Source organism: Papilio polytes, unplaced genomic scaffold, assembly GCF_000836215.1.
Source record: "Papilio polytes unplaced genomic scaffold, Ppol_1.0 DF822400.1, whole genome shotgun sequence".
Classification (NCBI taxonomy): Eukaryota; Metazoa; Arthropoda; class Insecta; order Lepidoptera; family Papilionidae; genus Papilio; species Papilio polytes.
In genome coordinates, this window is record NW_013526804.1 from 768,567 (window position 1) to 789,080 (window position 20,514).

Genomic DNA, 20,514 nt, shown 5'->3' on the forward strand with positions numbered 1-20,514 from the left:
AGTCGCGTGCTAAAGCTAGTCTGTATTAATATTATAAATTGTATAGATTTGGATTTTTCTATTTTTTTACGTATTGAAATAACTAAAAAGTACTGGGCCGATTTCAAATTCCTGCATCATTAAAAAGCTACGTTATCAGCGAGTAACACATATTATTATTATTATTTTTATTTCCACGCGGACGGAGTCTCGAGCATCAGCTAGCAGTAAATAAAAAGAGGACGCATTAGATATCTCCTCCAAGGCGCTATTTAGTCTAAAACCAGCACTATTGTGTACATACCTGTCTGGTTGTTGCCTGGTCTGGGCGAGTCGCTGTATAAGCCAGGCTTGCGGCAGCGGCGGCGGCACAAGCCCGCTGCCTAACGCCGCCAGCGCCGCCAGCATCTGCTGGAACTACAAACACCGATACATGTAGGCAGTCTTTTTTTTATAATGTAAGGTAGCAAACAAGCAAGCAGCCACCTGAATCCACCGAAATGGAAAACGACCGTTGCCCATAAACATCTGCGATTGCAGATGCGTTGCCTACTCTTAATTGACGGAGGAGGAGACGCACATAAAGAGAACTTTTCTCCTTCCTATGCGTTTCCTCCACCACTAAAATTAAGCCTTCCGTACCACACTCATCAGACAAAACGCGGAATTGCTTCCATTTCATTCTGTGTGGTCGTGGTATTGCACCGGGCAAGCCGGCACATTCGTGCAAAGATGTTAAAGCGGGCTTTACCACTGTTAAAGTTTTGTCTAATACTTGTCACTTATTTACAATAATAATAGCAAACGAGCACTAGGACCATCAGACATCAAAGATATCCCTAATACTAAAGCAGTTTCCCTGGTGTTTTGGGTGTCTGATGAGTTAGATCGTTTTAATTATCTTACTGTTTGTTTCGATCAAATTTATTAATTAAAATAAAAAAATGGTTAAAAACCTAACATTACAGTTCTAATAAAAGTTTGATGTTTGTATTTTTTGCAGGATTTTTATTATATAGATTTAAAATTTAAAATTGTTGAAGTTCAATCTTTTATCGTTGAAAAGAATATTAATTGTAAGAAAAATAAATCACAAGTTGCACTGATTGTGCATATTTGTGCATTTTATGAACAAAAAATGATCAGTTTAAAATCAAACGAGCGCTGTATCAAGGGTGTGCATTGGAGTGGCCAATCGCGCTACAGTGAATGATGAAAACATTTAATGTGCTGCGCTGGCGGTGCTTTCAGTTCATCTTTCAGCTATAGAATCAAAAGTAGCGCGTAATACCACTTTCTGATTCAACTCTTTTTCCTCCGACACCCCCGTTCATACGTGTCATCAGACAAAGAAGGGTTAGAAACGCGAATGCCTAAGTATTTGCGTTAATGCTTTGTGCTCTGCCATATGTTTTGTAAATGACACATCCTGGGAGACCCTACTGTATGTGCTTTTGCGATTTTATAATTACCATGTACTGGTACATAGGTATTTGTTATTTCACAAGAATTTATGTCTTGTTAAATGTTAGTTTGTTTTTCTGTTACATATTTTCAAAAGCAATCGTAATAAGATGCTTTTAAACTTTGATATGCTGGACAGATTGAAGTTTCTAAAATTTATTAAGGATGTGAATGTGATTATAGAACAAAAAAGACGACTTATTAGACGACGAGTAGAAAACTCTAGAACTTTAGCTGCAGCGTTTAAAATCAATAGTGAAAAATTTAACGTATACTAAGGGAAAACTCTAAATGCGGCTGAATGGTGAGAAGGCTGGATATTGCAATAAAGATAAATACCTTTAGTGTAAAGAGTATGTATGTTATGTTACCTGTGCAATGGCCTGCGGGGTCTGTGCTTGTAGCTGTAACTGCAGCATTTGCTGCAGCAGCGGCGGCGCGGCGGCCGGGCTACGAGCGCCCGACACTGAACTACTATCCGACTCCGACGCTGGACTCTGTAACAAAACTTTGATATTTCAATAGGGCAATAGTTAAGGTGTCTTTCTGTCTAGTGGATGTTGACATTTCATCTGCCGAAATACCATACATAATTATAGCTAACTTTGTTTTCACAAAGAACGATAACGTTCATGTCTTGAAAGTCCGAAAGTCTGTTTCTTCATTGAAAGATTGTTTTGGCATTTCGTCTATTGATTACTTTTCTTAATATTTCTAAATACTGCATTAAATTACTCAATAGTTAATAAGAGACCCCTTAGTAAAGATTTTCAGGGACTGTTATGAGAGTAAGGCGTATTATGAGAAGAATATCATAAGATTGTTTGTAAATCCAGATGTAGGATTTTTTTTAACATAAATAAACCAGCGCTTGACCACGACTTCACCTAACCTAAGTGAAGACGCGGCCGAAGGATAGAGCGCGCTAGCTCAATTAGTGCCGATTTACCCTGCTTTTGAAAGCACCCACGTTATAACTGGATGTTTAGGATGTTTTGTATTTGGCACTTTCCAAGATCTACGAACACATTTCGTCTTTATATCATACATTTTGAAATGTTTTGAAATCACTGCTTGTTAGAAATAGAAAAAGACTTTCTCAAAATGTAAATTATTGACCCTACTATGTTAGAAACGTGAAAAATCTAAGCAAAGAAAATGGTAAAATGGAGTGATTTAAATACACACACGTTCTTTCTAAAGAAATTTATAAATATATCACTCAACATTTTTCAGGTGCGAGATATGAATAAAAAAATCTTTGGCAACGAAATTTTGAAAGCACTCAACCTAGATTCAGCATATAGTAATAAAGTGCTGGCGGCGTGTAGACTTTCTACATCGGAGCATGCTCGTAATTAGAGCCTCTGTGGTACACTGGCATTGGTCATAGACTAAATATGTTTAGATTTTTTTTAATCATACATTCGGCGACTTCTTACCAGCCAGTCTTAAATCTATAGAATTCAATTAATTTCAATCTTAAAGTATTATTTTTTAATGAATTCAATTAATTAATTTATTATGTTAAATTTAATTTTTTAGCTGAATAATTGGTAATTCAGTTGTACAGTTTAAAATATGACTTTTAGATGATAGATTAAAAATGAACACGTGTGTAATAAAACATGTCAGTTATCAGAAAATAACTGGCCATAACAATAGTTGCATGCGAATAATATAATTAAAGTAAAAAAGAAACAAAAAAGTATGGTGACACGTTTGATGAGGAAACATAAATAGCATTTCAAGGTGAGTTCCGTGTCAGGGGAAATATATGTGATGCCATTTTATATTCAGTTGTTGTTTGTCTTTTTTTGAAAATAGATAACGATGTTAATTTAATAAGAACATTAACAAAATTACATAGAAATTAACGACTCCAGGTTCGTTCGCATGGGTCAATTGCTGATATGAAAATGTGTTTTTTTTACGTCACATAAGAAACATTTAAAATTATTTTACTATTATAATATTATAATATTATAAATGCGGAAGTTTAGATAGATGTTTGTTAGAGTTTGTAGCATAAACGGCGAAAGGGATCTTGATGAAATTTGGCATAGATGTAGAGGGTAGTCTGGAAGAACACATATAGGCTACTTGCATTTTTTTAGTCTGCGCGGACGGAGTCACGGGCGAAAGCTAGTCATTAATAATTATTAAGATTATTGGTCGGTCCTGATCTACATAGTGAACTTGTCTTTGAGGAGCTGGTCATAAATCCTCAACATTATGATATGTCCTGCGTAACATTATAGACAACTGACTGTTCGAGAAAAATCTATTAGTATTTCTCTACTATAGTTGACTTTGTTTTATGCAATGTAGTGATTAATTTACTTTCGAACTTTCCCTTGATTGTCAAATTTACTAGGAACGTGATGACGTTTTATTAAATCATCAGTGTAAAGTATTACTCCTCCTCCGTCAATTAAGGGTAGGTAACGCATCTGCAATTGCGGATGTCTATGGACAGCGGTCGCTTTCCATTTCGGTGGATTCAGGTGGCCGCTTGCGAGTTTGCCTTATATTATAAAAAAAATAGTTCCCAAATTAATTTAATGAATAAATAAAGATTGTTAACGTTATAGGTTAATGTCATATATTCGGATAATTAAGAATTATCGTGTATTTTTATGTGTTAGTTTTTATTAATGCATGTATATTTTGAAGGATACATGGTTACCGTAGCTACTACATTTTTGAATTAACTAACAACTAAAAAGAAAAATATACATATGAATTGAGTACCTCCTTCTTTTGGAAAGTCGGTCAAAAATTGAACACAGCTTGTCAAAGATTAGTTATGTTATTACAATTATTAAAAAATCTGTTTTAATATAAATCTAATTCTGTTTTATCTGTATTACGCAATTCAACTGTCATTTTCATCATCGTCTATTGAAGGTTAGTTTTTTATTTGAATCAATTTTCCTGTCGTTTCGCGAAATGTTTTCCGTTTACAAATTCTTACGTCAATAATAAGGAAAATTTCTTGTTTTGAAACTAAGTGAGAAAATTCGTATTCGGCGACTCAAGGAAATACTTTATTTTATAATCTAATTTGAAAACTGAAATACCAGCCAGTGCGTTATATTTACAAGATTTAAGGCAGGTTTATTTAAAACGAGCAGCCCGCAACCTTTGTTAGCGCAAATTTGGACCACCCGTTACGCGATTTTGACAGCGCGAAATTAAATAAAGTAGCCTATACTATGCCTATCCATGTCAGCTATCTTCCAGTGGGAGTCCCGATGAAATCGGCCCAGCCTTTACGAAGATTACCCAGAATATACTAATAGCAACGCAAATATTTACATCTTCCCGAAATCTGGAATTTTTCTTTTGATATTGCAGACAATCCAATTTTATTACATGTATAAGACGAAATTCAGGCAAAGAATTTTTACAGTTATGCCATTTGAATTCATTAGTATTGTTTGAAATATGCTATCATAAATGTAGTCCAAGTATATTTGTTACGCATAATGTTATAAAGTTTTTGTTCGGATCATATTTTTTTCGACGTCGACAAGAGAAATTGCAAACAATATTATTGTTTGGTGTGGAGGAGCGTATGAACAGTCGCTGTTGCGTTCCCTATTTTAGTAGGATTTTGTATAGAGAACAAATTTTCAGTTTTGCATCAGAGCATAAGTTGAAAGAAGAAGGGACAAAGGCCTACATCCCTTAATGACTGTATGTAGAAAGTCACATATCTTTTAAAACCCGTAAAGGCCACAATACTTCATATTTTATTAAAATGAAAATCTTTTTTTTTTATTTTTTTATAAGAGTTGTTACTGGCAAACGAGAATGATATCGAATGTTAAGTTGTATTTTAGAAAATACCGTAGAATACGAATTTCTAAATATTTTTTCAAATAAAACTAATAATCGGTTTGTCTATACGATATAAATACGTCAGATACCTATTTATATGAGGTTTTTCGTTTCGAAATAAATATATAACTTACTTATTTCTTTACGTCTCAATACTTTATACGATTTTTTATTATGTCATATTAAGAGTTATAATATAAACAACTAGCTGTTGCTTGCGACTTCGCCCGCGTGAAATAAAATAAAATATAGCCTATGATCTTGACTAATAACGTAGCTTTTAAATGGTGAAGAATTTTTTAAATAGGCCCAGTATTTCTGAGTTATTTCAATACATAAAGAAATCCAAAAATACATATCTTTCCTCTTTATAATATTTGTAAAGAAAATATAAATAATATAGATATAACTGGCAACTTACATCACTGTGAATCTAAAAAACAAAATACATATAACAAAAAGTACACCGGAGCGACCAGTTGGGCTCACCTTGACGTTTTGCTAATCACGTCCACCTTGAATATTAACTAACAGATTGTTTAGCCGCCACGTGAACTAAACTAACTATATTTATGTAAGGAAACAAGATGCACAATTGCGCACTAACGAATTGACTTGAAGGTATGTGGGAAAAGGCACAGATGGAAATATATGACGCTAAGAGCTTACTTAGATTTTTACCAATATTTTGTTAAACTACAAATCAAGGATATCAAAAATAGGAACTTTTAAGAGAGAAACTGCTTATTTTTTAAAGATACTATATTATTACATGTTTGTGTATATTTAATTTAATTCTATTTAATGTTAAATACGTGTTTCTGATAGACTGAAAGTATGCGTCTTCCGATTCTCTAGCGAATGGACATCAAAATGTCTAAATAGCCAAAAAGTGACTAATGTGGTTTAAAGTTAACATTTGGACTCTTTTCACGGTATTTTACTGTTTTAAATTAAAGTCATTTGTAATAATTTTGAACACGCATATTGTGAAAATTTTATTATTCTTAAAGTTTTCGTAGAATTGCTAAACTAAACAGCAATTTACTAATTAGAGTTTTTCTTACTAATTAGAGTTAAATTTTGGTTCTCTATAGATTTTTTTTTGAAAAAAGAACAATTCGTTTTTCAATTGTTACAAAATTTTTGAGCTGATCACACATTTTTGTAGAACACAGATTGCGAACACAGATATTTTAGTCGACCATTAAAAATATCGCTTGTTTTACAAAAACCGGAACAACAGAAATGCTCTATACAACTATTGAAAATGCGTTTTTTTCGGTAACTACACAAAAGAGGTTTTTAATGTGGAACAAACACAATTCTATAGGTTTTGTAATATCTGTACTTTTTTGTTAGATTAATAAGAAAAATGTGATGTAATTTTTAAAGTATTTCACGTAATTGTAAATGAAAAACAACATAGAGGTAATTGATTAACAAAGGATATGGTAAATTATATGTAGTTTATGTATCAGTACGAGTTATGGACAAATATGGTAGTAGTTAATTGATTTGGTATTACAGTAACGAATGGAAATTCTGACATTTTGCTAGCGAAAAAAATGCTGTTAGAAGAAACCTGCGTCTACTATACGTCATCCGGGGTATTACATTCCATAAAAGGGAACAGGAAAAATGTATTTTATTTGATGATTTGTAGAGTAAAATAACGTTTCGATTTGTTAACAAATGTGTTGAAATAATTTTGTCAATGTTTGTCGTGTTGGGTCCTTGTTGGTTTCTAGAAATTTCTCTTCGATTGCCGCTTTTACTGTGTTTTTTGCTAAAGGTATTTTATCCCATATTTCTATTTTCAAGACGAATTTTGTCTTTTATGCTCATGGAATTTGCGGTATAAATTGTTTTCTTTTTACTCTTAGAAGTTTCATCAGCACGTTTAGGAAATTACACAATTTGAGATCTTATATTTCTACTTGTTTAATTTCATTGTGGATAGTCTGGCTTATTAGTCACATAGTAGCTAGGTTTTCATATTCCTTGGATTGGAAATATTTTTACAAAGAGCAATCATTTATTTAAAGTCTACAGATTATGTCCACCTCATGGTCTTTGGCCAAATATGACATAAATGGCTCCCAGGAGTTCAACAGTGGCTGGTGATTTTCTTTTTTTTTCTAATGCCATTGTTAACGGCCGATGACGACACGAACAGCTGCTACCATTATTTGAGCTCATTTAAAAAACGGCAACATAATTTGCCGCTCGCCAAATGGTGGGGTCTACACATTCTAATTCTAAGCCGTGGCCTCGACCAATGGCGGCCGCGGACGAGCAACATGGCCGCCGTGGGAACCGGTTAATGGGCCGTTTGAATTTAGAATAGAATTTTTATTAATGCGTTTTGTTACAGAACAATGGTGTTTTTTTGTCGTTTCGAATTCCTTATGTGTTAGATTGGAGAGGTCGAGTTAGGAGGGTGAATAGGAATTAGTGGGGTACGCAGATGCAACATAAATATGCTTACGGGGGACTTGTCAAGCAAATGTCAAAGTCAACATGATTATACTCTAACGCTTTTCGCGTTCTAGTTCTGTAGCATTCTTATGTGTATTTAATCGTAGAGCAGAGTATCCGTTGGTTACGCTCAGTTAATAAACATGCATGAGTTGTCACCCGAATAATTCCAAACCCATTTCTTACGTAGCTTGAAACATTAGGTCATAAATTAATTAAATCTCGAAGAGATGAAGAGGATCAAGGAAATTTCCACAGTCCTTAACGTAAAGAGATTATGTAAAACAACATGACTCGTTCTTGTTTCTACCGAGGGTTGGCACAGTATGTGCTGCTGTTCCTTACATCTCTATCAGCCGTCATATCATTATTATCTCCTTTCCCAAGTATATCTTCTTCTTTCACATGATCTATCTCTACTTTTTTCGGTCTTTCTTATCCTTTGTACCCATCCACATTTAATATTCTATGTAAAACGGGGACTGAATTTTCCAAAATTATCTTGGCGTATCCATTGAACGACTCGAAGCGTTTCATACATTCCTTCATTCATATTCGACGTGTTCACCAATATGATGTTTCTGTAATATTTTCTTGAAAATCTGTTACCATATCTCTTTAAAAGAAACGGTAAGTCTAGGCGCTCATTACAAACATTTGCACAACGGTGAAAAAACGTAGTTTTGCAACAAAGGTTTTGAATTGCGCGCAAGAGACAAAAATCAACGCAGCGGCAAAAGTCTGACAAATTACAATTTGTTTGCAGTACGGTGGTTGATCGTCTTTTTGTAACACGTCATCAAACAAAATCTCGATGTATGGATGGAAATGTTTTTCTTTTTTTGTTGTATGTGGTTATGTTTTCGTGCGATGAAAAGTCTGCATGTTTGGCCAGATGTTTAAAAGTATGTGCTTTTTTTTTATATTTTTTTTGGTAACATTTTTAAATGCTATTTGAAAGTTAATAATGGTTAGTATTTTTCTAACAGTGGACGTTTTCAAAGGTATTTTTATTTCACTTTATTCTAAGATTTCGTTAAAATCGGATACAATTATATTATTAACAAGGAAGATCGACAAACTAATATTTGTCACTTAAAAACAGTTTACTTTAAAATAGAATTACAATTATAATATACCGATAATCGGTTAATTCTAAGTATGTAGTTAAAAATATTTTATTTTATTAAAAAATACATAAATTACTTGCTATTAAAAACTCATGCTGTCCTTGTTGTTATTTAAGGGGATGACAGAGATGATATTTGTCCAATATTAAGCTGAAAACTCACTATTATGTGTGATTTAATTATGAATTAATGATAATTCAAAGAGGTTTTTTTTATAAGTAACAATGACTCGGATGTTGAATCATTAGGGTTTTCAAAGTGAATAATTTATATGATTCTGCGAATATGTTTTAATCTACCGTTGAAGACTGTAATTATTCTATTTGACTTTTATAAAAATGATATACTGTTTGTTAGCTAGATAATCGGTTAAGATTTCTAGCTGTAATACAAAGTATTTTGTTACATTATTTAAAAAAAACCAGTTGAAATCGTAGCTTAAAATTTCTTAGTGATATCAGAGTTTTTTAATGGTGCGGGAATTATTGTAATCGTTAGTAGTTTTTTAAGATATTTTAATACATAAAAAAATACAAATCTTTCCTCTTCAAAATATTAGTATAAACTAGATATTCCCCTGGTCCGTGTGGAGTTTGAAAGTACAAATTTGCGATATCTTCTATAAATAGTATAGAAGATATCGCGAACTCAAACAATAAGGGTAACAGAAAAAATCAGCTCACAAGCTACCTGGCTTATAAATTTGGAATCATGCATCGGTGGATTTCTGTTATTATGTAGATTATACTAAGATACACTTTAGGTGATAGGTTGGCAAAAAAGGGGCAAACATAAGTTTTGTACTTTTAAACTCCACACGGACCAGGGGAACAGCTAGTCGATAGTAATATTTTAAAGAGGAAAGATTTGTATTTTTTAATTTTTTTTTTGATAAGTCCAATTTAAATACTGTAAAGGACAATTTTATTCTACATTAAATTCTCTTGACAACAACAAACGCATTTATTTTGATAAGGATAAAGCTAGCTGTTTATAAAAGAATAACTAAAAACTGTTCATTTTAAAAAATCAATCGTGCAAGAGTTGTTAGTATTTATTACGATTAGTTCAATCTTACTGAGCAAATGATATTCGTATGATTTTAATCCATATAAATTATTTAAGGTTATATCTATACTTCTATATCTAATATTATAAAGAGGAAAGTGTTGTATTTTCGGATTTTTGTATGTGTTTGATTCACGCAAAAACTACTGGGCCGATTATAAAAATTCTTTTACCATAAGAAAGGTAAATGATCTGTGAGTAACATAGGTTATACTTCGTATTATTTTTTAATTCAACGCAGGCAAAGTCGCGCAACAGCTAGTTTAAAATAAATTGAGATAGTGTGTCAAGAGCTACGTTTTAACAAATCTAAAAAATCGTTTCGTAACTCTGAAATATTTTAAAATGGTAAATGGTATTTTGACAAAATAGCAACATAAATTATTTTTAAGGTTTATAAGACATAAAATGTTAAAGATAGTTTTAATTATTATCTACTTATTTTTTTTTTAATTTGGTTTTTGAAAACCAAGAGTTCATATTATTTGAATTTAACACTTTTTGTTATACATTCTATAGCAGCCTTATCACAGATCTCAAATTCCAATCAATCTTCTTTTTATTAAAGTAGTCAATAAATTGGAGGATAAAAAGGAACTAAATTGCCAACTTTACGACTAGATATCCAACTAACCATGAAATCGCCTCATGTTCTTTTACCGGCCATTTTACACTCGAAAAAAAATTACACAAACGCGTTTGATTACACAAAAACGTCACTTTTCATTTATACACTTCATTTTTTAAGCAAATAAAAAAGTAAAAAACCAAGTACAATCTTCAAGTCTGGCGATAGATTTAAAATTAAGATTAAATAACAATAAATTTTACTTAAATAAACAACACTTTAAATTTTTGAGAACAATATCCAAATGCATTTCAATTATTGAAAAAAAAAACAACAACAAAAACTCTTGTAAAAATAACTAACACTGGCACTAAAAGAATTTGAAAATAATAGTTCTATTTCATAACACGTAAAGTATTTTTTTATAGAATTTTTATTCCTGGAAATAAAGTTCGCGTCACGTGACCAGGAATCGGAAAAATAAATAACAAACGTCAACAATCTATTTTCGAAAATGACGTTTGAAACGTCAAAAGCGCGCGGTGTTTTTTTAGGAACGGCAATGATTAGTAAAGGCGTTCGTACACTGAGGCTATTTGGCGGCACGTGTTGCCGAGGGGTGGGCCTTGCACGTGAATTTTCCGAGGTTTCCACCCTCTGCGGACCGCCCCTATAGGCTTTTCTGTCCGGCCTATGCTGTTAAACCGATCGCCTAAGAGAATGCATGGAGTCGATGATATTATTTCAAAAATGTTTTATTTGATAAAAAAACAAAATTATTTTACCATCATAAAGAATTACCTGCTTAAACCGTTAAATCTTGCAGACAGAAATTATAAGTAAAGGTAAGATTACAAACATAAATAAGTTTATTTCATTTAGTTAATTAAAATTAATACAAGAAGCGCGGAATGACTGGGAGGCCGATGTAATTTTTTTCCCAAAGATCCATCATTTTAAAAATCTAATTACCTCATTATAACGCATGGCACTTCCTCTTTGCAATAACATGCCCAGGCCACTTTTGAATCTATAAAGCATGTAATGATCGGTTAAGAACGCGGAAAGCTAACTAGCAATTAAGAACTGCAACTCTGAGAGGTATTGAAAGGTAATTTAATTTAATCCATAAAATACAAGTCTAAAATGTCTTTTAAAATTGATTTATGCTTTTTGATCTAATATAATTAAGGACATTGAATTTAATAAAAAATGTTGTGAACATTAGAAAAAGTTAAAAAGAAACAACTCAGAACACTTGAATTATCATAGTAGCCACTTATATTTTCCGCGTGAAAACATAAAAAGCTACGAACCCTTCCACACAAAACAATGAAAGAGACAGCTTGTATGAATTGTGAGTTACATAATTAGTTTAAGTGTCAAATTAAAATTAAAAAAATACAGCATAAATAGAATTAGAACAAAGTCCACTCCACTCGTTGCTCTGTCCGACGACTGCCTACTTTTCATGCTCTACGCCTACACGCTCAGTATTTCAGTAACAAACATCACCATTAATGCAAAAATCAGCCTTAAAACTCGACAACAGGGCTGGAAGTCATTCGTAACACGTCGTCAGGCACCCCATCTCTTTCCCTCGTATTAATCAAAATAGGAGTTTTCTACTTTGACGTGGAATCGTAGCAAATGGATAAGGTATTGTTTCGTAAATTGAAAGTATGGTTTGTCGGGCGTCCAGTGGTGGTTGAGCTCTAGCGGTTCCATCGGTTAACGGCAGTTGTTCGGCGCATACAAGATCGGATAGGTCTTCGATGTTGGACGCTTCAAAGCTTGATTTAGACAAGGCATATAATTGCTATTGTCAGCTAAAGGGTTTACTATAAACTGCAATTATAGAAGACAATGATTAGAAATGTTTATATGGTCTCGTATCGCTTATATTCATTACGTCCGCAAAGCCTCGACCGCCAGCCGGCGACAATATTTCATCATAGATTATGCAACGGCGGATATTAAAAGGGAGCCCTTTTTATTAATTCTCATAGAGTAAATATACATAATCCGCTAGTGGACCTCATAACATGATTTTTTTTACTTATATCCTTTATTATGAAAATGAAAATTAATCTAAAATTTTCTTCATAAAAATAAATATAGCTTTCAACAATCATTTTAATTTAAGTTAAATTTAAAAAAAGAAATAGTTAAAATTTCAATTGTTCTCTTTTTATGTGAAATCTCTTTTTATGTAAAAAAAAAAGATGTACCTTTGTAACTTAGATATCTTCAAATTTTGACTGTATTAATTAAAAATGTACATACAATATTTTGTTAACGAAATATTGTGTGTCCATATTCCATACATTTTTTGAATTTAATAAACATTTTAAAATACAGTTCACCTCAAGATTTATCAATGGTGTTTGTGATTATTTAATATTTACGTCAAAATTCAATCTACTGTTTGTAAAAATAGCTAGATATTTATATGCTTTAGAATTCAGAAACTAAAAAAAAAACCAAGATCTCAGTGAATGCAGGGATAGTAAAAGGAACACAGAAAAAATTGGAATACAATAAAAGGCTTTTATAACGTGAAGAACAGACGTTTAGGAGTTCATCTTAATAAAATGAGTCGTATTTATAAAAAGTATGCTTTAGAAACAGAATTTATTAATAATAATATATGTTTTCACTGTATTATCGGTGTATAATAGAACCCAATAATTAATTCCATATTAAGGCTTTGCTTGTCATTATTATTGTTGCTGCTTTATACAATATCATCATCCACTTGCCCTTATCCCTTACGGAGGGTCGGCACAGTATGTGCTGCTCTTCCATACATCTCTATCAGCCGTCATATCTGAATCCACTCCTTTCTTAAGCATATCCTCTTTGACACAATCCATCCATACTTTCTTCGGTCTTCCTCTACCTTTGTAGCCATCCATATTCAATTTTAACACTTTCTGGTTTATGTCCCCCATCGTTTCGTCGCATAACATGTCCATGCCACGCTAACCTTTTGCTTCTCAATTTCTCCACCACTGGCGCTACTTTCTGGCGCGCGAAAGTATGGATGGATTGTGTGAAGGAAGATATGCTTAAGAAAGGAGTGGATTCAGATATGACGGCTGATAGAGATGTATGGAAGAGCAGCACATACTGTGCCGACCCTCCATAAGGGATAAGGGCAAGTGGAAGTGGACAAAATATAGTTTCAAATTATTAGATAGCTTTCGCCCATGACTCCGTCCGTATAATAAAAACCTAAATAAGTTGACTATGCTCTACATCTATGCCAAATTTCATCGAGATCTGTTCAGTGGTTTAGGCGGCAAACTCAAACAAACATCCATCTAATCTTTCGCATTTATAATAATAGTAAGATAGGATACTACTTTTAAATATTTGCCACATTATTTTATACTAGCTATTGCTCGCCACTTCATACACGCCACACACACATACTCACTGATAACGTAGCTTTTTAATGGTGAAAGAATTTTTGATATGGAGCCAGTAGTTTTTCAGTTATTTCAATATATACAAAAATACAAATCTTTCCTCTTTAAACCTTAGTGTAGATTACTTTTAAATAAATAGAAATTAATCATAGAAATCCCACGAGGTTCATTTTTGTAATGAAAATCTCACCAATCAAAATAACAATAACATACAAAAAAGGTAATTTACGAAGCAATTTGTGATGTTGCCAGCTTCTAAACATTGTAACAAAGATGTCTCCGTTTCACGTTGCGTTGTTTTTTCGTACTGGCAATAATTCGTATACGATTGTGTGGGAATCGTGACAAATACTGTTATAGATTTACCGTTTTAGATCGAAGTCATACGTGTTGTGACGAAAAAGCACGTAGAGTATGAAATGATAGACATTTTAGGTGATAATGTGATATTAATGACGTTGTAGAGTAAAATACTTGTTTTTTTTTAATAGCTGTTACTCGCGACTTCGCCCGCGTGAAATTGAAAAAATAGTAAAAATATAGGCTATGAATTTTTGAAATCGGTTCAGTAGTTTTTGAGTTATTTCAATATCTACAAAAATCCCAAAATTCAAATCTTTCGTCTTTATAATTAGTATAGAAGAAATAGGATTTTTACGTGAATCCACAATCCACTTTACATTTCTTGAGTGCAAATAATGTTATTTATTTATACGTACTAATGTAAGATTTTTTTTATATAGCTTATAAATATTTTTGACTTCTGAATTTAAAATAAAATATGTAATTTATTTAAAAAACCTTCAAGGTTTTTTTTTTCAAAGTTAATGAATTAAAATCTAACTCGCAAAAAATTGCGTCATTTAAATAATAAAAAAACAAAAGCACAGATAATATTGTCGTCAGTAGTATTTAAAACGAGATATAACAGGCGCTCACTTTTCCCGCGGATAATGTTCCGCCATTTTCCAAAGTTGCGGCGCGGCTGTGGCGGCTTTTTTAATTCGTGGCCAAACATTGCCCGGACACGGAAAATTCTAAAAGCCTCTCCAAGCTTTATACTTATATGATGTAATAACGTACACAAATATCTACACATAGGACATTTTTCAATATAGAAAAGGACAAGATTATTTTTCGATTCTTATCTTTTACTCTACATATTATTGGATAAGAAATATTGACTAAAATACCGGGGGTTATAATAGTTCAAAATTGAATATTGATTTCGGACGTAATAGAGTCGGCAAACTACATTTTCATTATGTCTAGTTTCATTTTAGACACTTTTCTTGCTTGTGTTTTTCACGCAATCTATTTAAATTTTTTTATCATGCCATTTCTTCTGCAAGATACTTAGACGTATATTTGGCGCTATATGTGAGAGAAATCTTTGGCGGAGTCGTTTTAATCAGGAGCTGGACAACCTCTACCAAGAACCGCATGTAGCCACATACGAGACTCAAATGGGCTGGTCACGTGCAGCGGATGGACGAAGTCAGGATGCCTAAATCTTATGGCGAGCAACTCTGAAGGTCGTCGAGATCGAGGACAAAATTGAGATGGGTAGACGGTGTAAATCTTAATGTTGAATGTTGGCATAACAAATTGGAAATCTGTAGCCACTAATAGACCGAATGAATGAAAAAAAAATGCTTGACCACGCAGAGCTAAGGAAGAAGAAGAAGAAATGTATTCTTCTACATTTATATTTTACGACATTTAAATTTCTTTTTCTTCATAACTACACCTAAAATGCTAATCTTGTTATTCATTTTAATTTTCTGTTCCTGTTATAGAATTTTTATACTCTATGAATTTTCAGCCGAAAGAGTACAAAATCACATTATATCTTTATTTTTAGGCAATACGTGGAAGTGGAGGAAATGTATGATAATATACAATGAATACAAAACATGGTTCCTTCAATAAAATATTTAAATCTTTATCCTTTACATCTTAGAGGAACCGCTTTATTAGAATAGTCTAAGCACAAATAATTCCTTTCAAAGGTCATGGTCTCTTACAATGAGCGTTTCTTTCCCAAATAAATTTTTCTTTCAATTTATTTATCCCCTTAGTTTAATAGCGTAAAAATATATAGCTTAAAGTATGTCGTAAGTGTAGGACTTTTTATTAAAGAAAGTATTAATAAAAAAAGTGCTGAGATTACTGACATCCTACGTTACAAAGTAGTGTGTGTTTATGCTTTATTATATGTATAAGTATAGATAAGTGTAGATAATTCACCTTTCGCAATAAATACTTGGAATAATTCTTGCAAACTTTATAAGAACGCTAGTTTAATTTGAAACTCAGTCTGGACCTTTTATTTATAATACCAACATTAAACTAGAAGATCAGATCTGTCGCTTGTCAAACAATTTAATCAACGTTTAAAGAATTCTAATTATAGTGTTGTTGCATTCACTTGTTTTTACAACACTCGGTTTGACCGAAACACTTGCATAGAACATTGTTGTACTATTATAATAAAGCGTAAAAACACATCTTCTTTGTTGCCTAAGATGTCATGCTTTAGGCTATATATTTTCACGCCATTAAACGTAGGATGTAAATAATTTGGATAAATGCCCTAATGTGGGAAAGAGACCATAAGTTGCTGCCAACATCAAGAAAGAAAGATTGCTAAGGTTTGTCATGTCATGTCATTTTGACATTTGCTATTGATAATTTGACAAATGTGAACAATAAAATAAAGTTTTTTATAATTACACGCGGATGAATCCGCACGCGAACAGCTAGTTTTTGTATATCTTTCATTTAAAAGTAGCCACAAGACTAAAATGCTTCGAGCTGGATATTTAAAACCTAATTACAATAAGCTTATTAAACCCAATGAAGCTTTTTAAAACCGAAAGATATATTTAAACATGACATTGATTGAAAAAGTGTCTGTTTAAAATTTCCCTTAGATATTATCTTCGATACATAAATTTGATAAGACTCTACGGAGTGCTACGCAGAAATAAATACGTAACATATATTTGCTCTTCTTTTCATCTTCTATTCACTGCAAATGTCAAGAATCATTTGTATTTTTATTCTTGTAATTCGTCGTTAAAATATCTGGCTTTTCGTTTAGGATTTAGCCTTTTAGATTAAAAAAAAACGGAGTACATACCGTAGGCGCAGCTCTGGAGTCGGCAGAGGGCTGCTCAGCCCCGTCGACACAGAAGTAACACTTCTCCGGGGGCTTCCAGTCTGCCGGCTCTTCTGGCAGCTCGAGTTTGGGCTGCGTCGCTGGCCGTTTGATGAGGCTCTCCAGTATCGTCTCCGGACGGCCGGTCTTCGTTCCACTGTCCTCCCGCGCTCTCGTCTCGTCCCCTGCCCTGTTCTCGAGCCCAGCCCTCGTCTCCTCCCCTGCCCTGGTCTCGTCGGGCGCGTTGATCTCCTCGATGGTCTTTATCTTGAGAGCGGGCGGGGGGTCGGTGGCAGGCGTGGTATCCTCGTCGCTGGACTGTTCCCCGTCGCTCCGTTTTGGTATTAACGCGTCCTGATATAGTTTCCATTTTCTTCGACCCATCAACTCCTCCGCCACCCGTTCTAGACCTGAAGTAATATTGTAAAGTTAAACAACAATTTTTGCACAATCTGTAACGGATGTCCGGTTTTTATTGCAACCTTAAAAGTATGGTGGATTAAGCTGCGTGAATACAGAACGATTAGATAATATGGTACTAATCTTTGCGATTTCGTTCTTACGCAGAGAATCCTTTACAAATATAGGAATTTAGTGAATATAGAGTGGATAAGCTGTTCCGTAAGTGATACACAGTATCCCTAGACGCGTACAAATTGAACAAAACCAAACAAACTTGACTTAAACATAAACATATCGAATGCGAAAACAAAACACAGATGGCGTCGTCAGCGATAACAGCGGACGATGACTTGTTAGTTTTTTTATTACGCCATTAAATATTTATGATGCAAATAAAGTAAATAGGCGTTAACTAATACTGTTACTTTTATTTGAGAAAATATATACTTCATACTAATATAAACGCGAAAGAATAGATGAATGGATTGATGTTTGTTAAAGTTTGTGACCAAAACGGCTGACCGGATTTCGATGAAATTTGGTAAAGATGTAGAGGATAGTCTGTAAGAATACATAGGCTACTTTTGTTTTATTTAATTTCATACTGACGGAGTCGCGAGCAAAAGCTAGACTATTTATAAATATCAATTTTTTTTCTACAGAGATGACGGAGGACTTTTTCTATAGCTTGCGTTAATTTGACTGTGAAAAAGGTACTAATAGCTACGTAATATATAAACTTTGATGCTAAAGTACTGACGGGTAGAGTTATCGTCATGTTTTCGTACCGAGTTAATAATTATCGAATATTAATTGTCAATATTTATTGCTACGCGATAAACTTTCTTCCATATGGCCTTTTTGTGTACGAAGCTTCGCTTATATGTGCGTGTTTCACTTGTTCACACGACTGGGTTTGCTAATGTGTGCATTGGTTTTGTTTATGTGTGCGTAGATAGTGCTGCCAAGGCTCGAATTACGGTTTTAAATGTATTTTTCTCTCGATATCGAGTATCGGGCGAATGATTAATTGCGTCGATACGAGGGCCGTCGCTTTGAGATGTTCAACGTTCGTGCGGAGTTAGAAATGAGTTTTGTGTTATTTTTTAATTGAGTATGAAATGGGGAGAGGATGGAGGGCCTAATTTACTATCCTCTCTTGTACATGCTCATATCGTGGCCAATCAATTTGTTTTGATGTTCATTGAATAGAAAGATAACTAAGTTATAACTGTAAAAGTGATGATTAGATTAATTAAAGATTTATGATGTTCTTCGTATAGAGAAGGGAAATATCTTCAATTGAAAGATAAATAAACTAAAAGAGAAAGTTTCTACTTTGTTGTTAAAAAAGACGCTAAGACGACCTTTAAGTTGGTCAGATCTTGATGAAAATTTGGAACTACTTTCTGAAGAATTTTAAAAATATGCTTGCACTATGTCATTATTTGAGATTATTTTTATTTTACCATTGCAACTTCAAGTTTCAACTAAATCTAATCATAGATAATAAAGAATCCTTATAATGACTATTAAGAACAATAAATAGCTGTGTTGAAGGTTTTACGAAGGTAATGATTTTTTTTTAATGCGAATAACAAAAACCAAAAAGAATAGTAAATACAAAACCCATTAAAGAACTAAGATTCTCACTGACGGTGCTTATAAAGTTAGTAGCACAGATAAGATAGGAAAATAAAAAAAAAATATTGAATACCCCTGCCCAGCAGGTGCAGACAACTACAAAGAGCAGTACGAAAAGCATCAACCGTTAAGATTTGTACGGCAATCATAAAATCGCATACATTAGCATACGACGCGGTAAAAACTCAGCCTGCCTCTATAAACAGGGATCGTCAACCTTTTAGCAATTGGAATAAATCGCCGTTATTTTATGAATAAAGCATCGATAAAATAGTTAACGGTTTTAGTGCAACTAACATTGATTTACACCCCTATTTAATAATTTTATTATAATTTTTGTAAAATAGTTTAATGTAGATTGTTTTAAAGTAATAATTCATGAAACAGTCTTGTATTCGTGCAACAGATGTTGTGATTGCAAACTTTAGGAGTTATCAGTTATTTGTAACATTTTGCTGTTTTTTTTAAATAATTGCGTGGTCGCGTATAAATTTTTAAACATGCTACGCTTCTTTAAAAACAGAAATAGCTCGTATCTACTGTTATTTACAGCATGCAGGGAAAATAAAAAAATCAATAACAGATGAATAGATAAGGAATTAAAACAATGTTTTGCACATTATAAGCCAATGTCCTGTTGGAAGCCAGTGTCTTGTTCACATCTGGCCAGTAAGACAGTGCGGTGGCCAGTTATATGTTATTATTGTATGGACTCACCAGTGTTAGTTAATGTTCACACTGTCCTAGTTGTTTGCCAGTCCAGTGGTTGAGCGCTTCTGATCAACTGTACTGGCCAAGTGTGAACCGTGCATTAAAAATGTAACTAGGGACAGGTGAATTTTCGAATTAAGCAATTACGTATAATGCTAGATGAGAGACATGCGCGTGTTGTTGTTTATTATGGAAAGGGCAAAAAATATCTACTACCCACGTATTAGGACTGTGTTACTAACTTGTCATACAAGTTAAGTTATACTACTCGTAGTATACTTAACTATGGTATGTTGAAAAATTGTGTAAACTATCGCTGTTTCTGTTATTAGTTGTGTTTTTATAGCAGAGACAGTTGTATGAAGCATTTTTATGTCTATTTTTACATAGTGTGATTAGAAACGAAATGTTTTTGTACATTTATTTTTGCTGCGTAAACCCACGAGATATGAAAAAACTTTATTGTGCTACGAATGTAAGGAGAACAATGTTGTATTTTGGTATGTAACGAATAGACTCTAAAACTACTTGATCGATTTAAACAAATAGTTCACTAATATTAAGTGACATAGTTATGATAATTACTAGTTTTTTTAATTCTTTGTTATCAAAGACAGATAGATA

The 20,514-nt window shown here is 33.1% G+C and overlaps 1 protein-coding gene across 3 annotated transcripts in view; it reads right to left on the minus strand.

Moving 5' to 3' along the window:
* The window catches only part of LOC106106135 (mushroom body large-type Kenyon cell-specific protein 1), a 158,466-nt gene that overhangs the window by 14,726 nt on the left and 123,226 nt on the right, over positions 1–20,514 (minus strand). For all 3 annotated transcript variants that reach the window (XM_013286674.1, XM_013286675.1, XM_013286676.1), the window contains 3 exons: positions 17,116–17,543; positions 1,815–1,940; positions 284–396 (listed from right to left, as the gene is read on the minus strand). In XM_013286674.1, the coding sequence (XP_013142128.1) occupies positions 284–396; positions 1,815–1,940; positions 17,116–17,543 (667 nt within the window). The remainder of the gene's footprint in view (positions 1–283; positions 397–1,814; positions 1,941–17,115; positions 17,544–20,514) is intronic.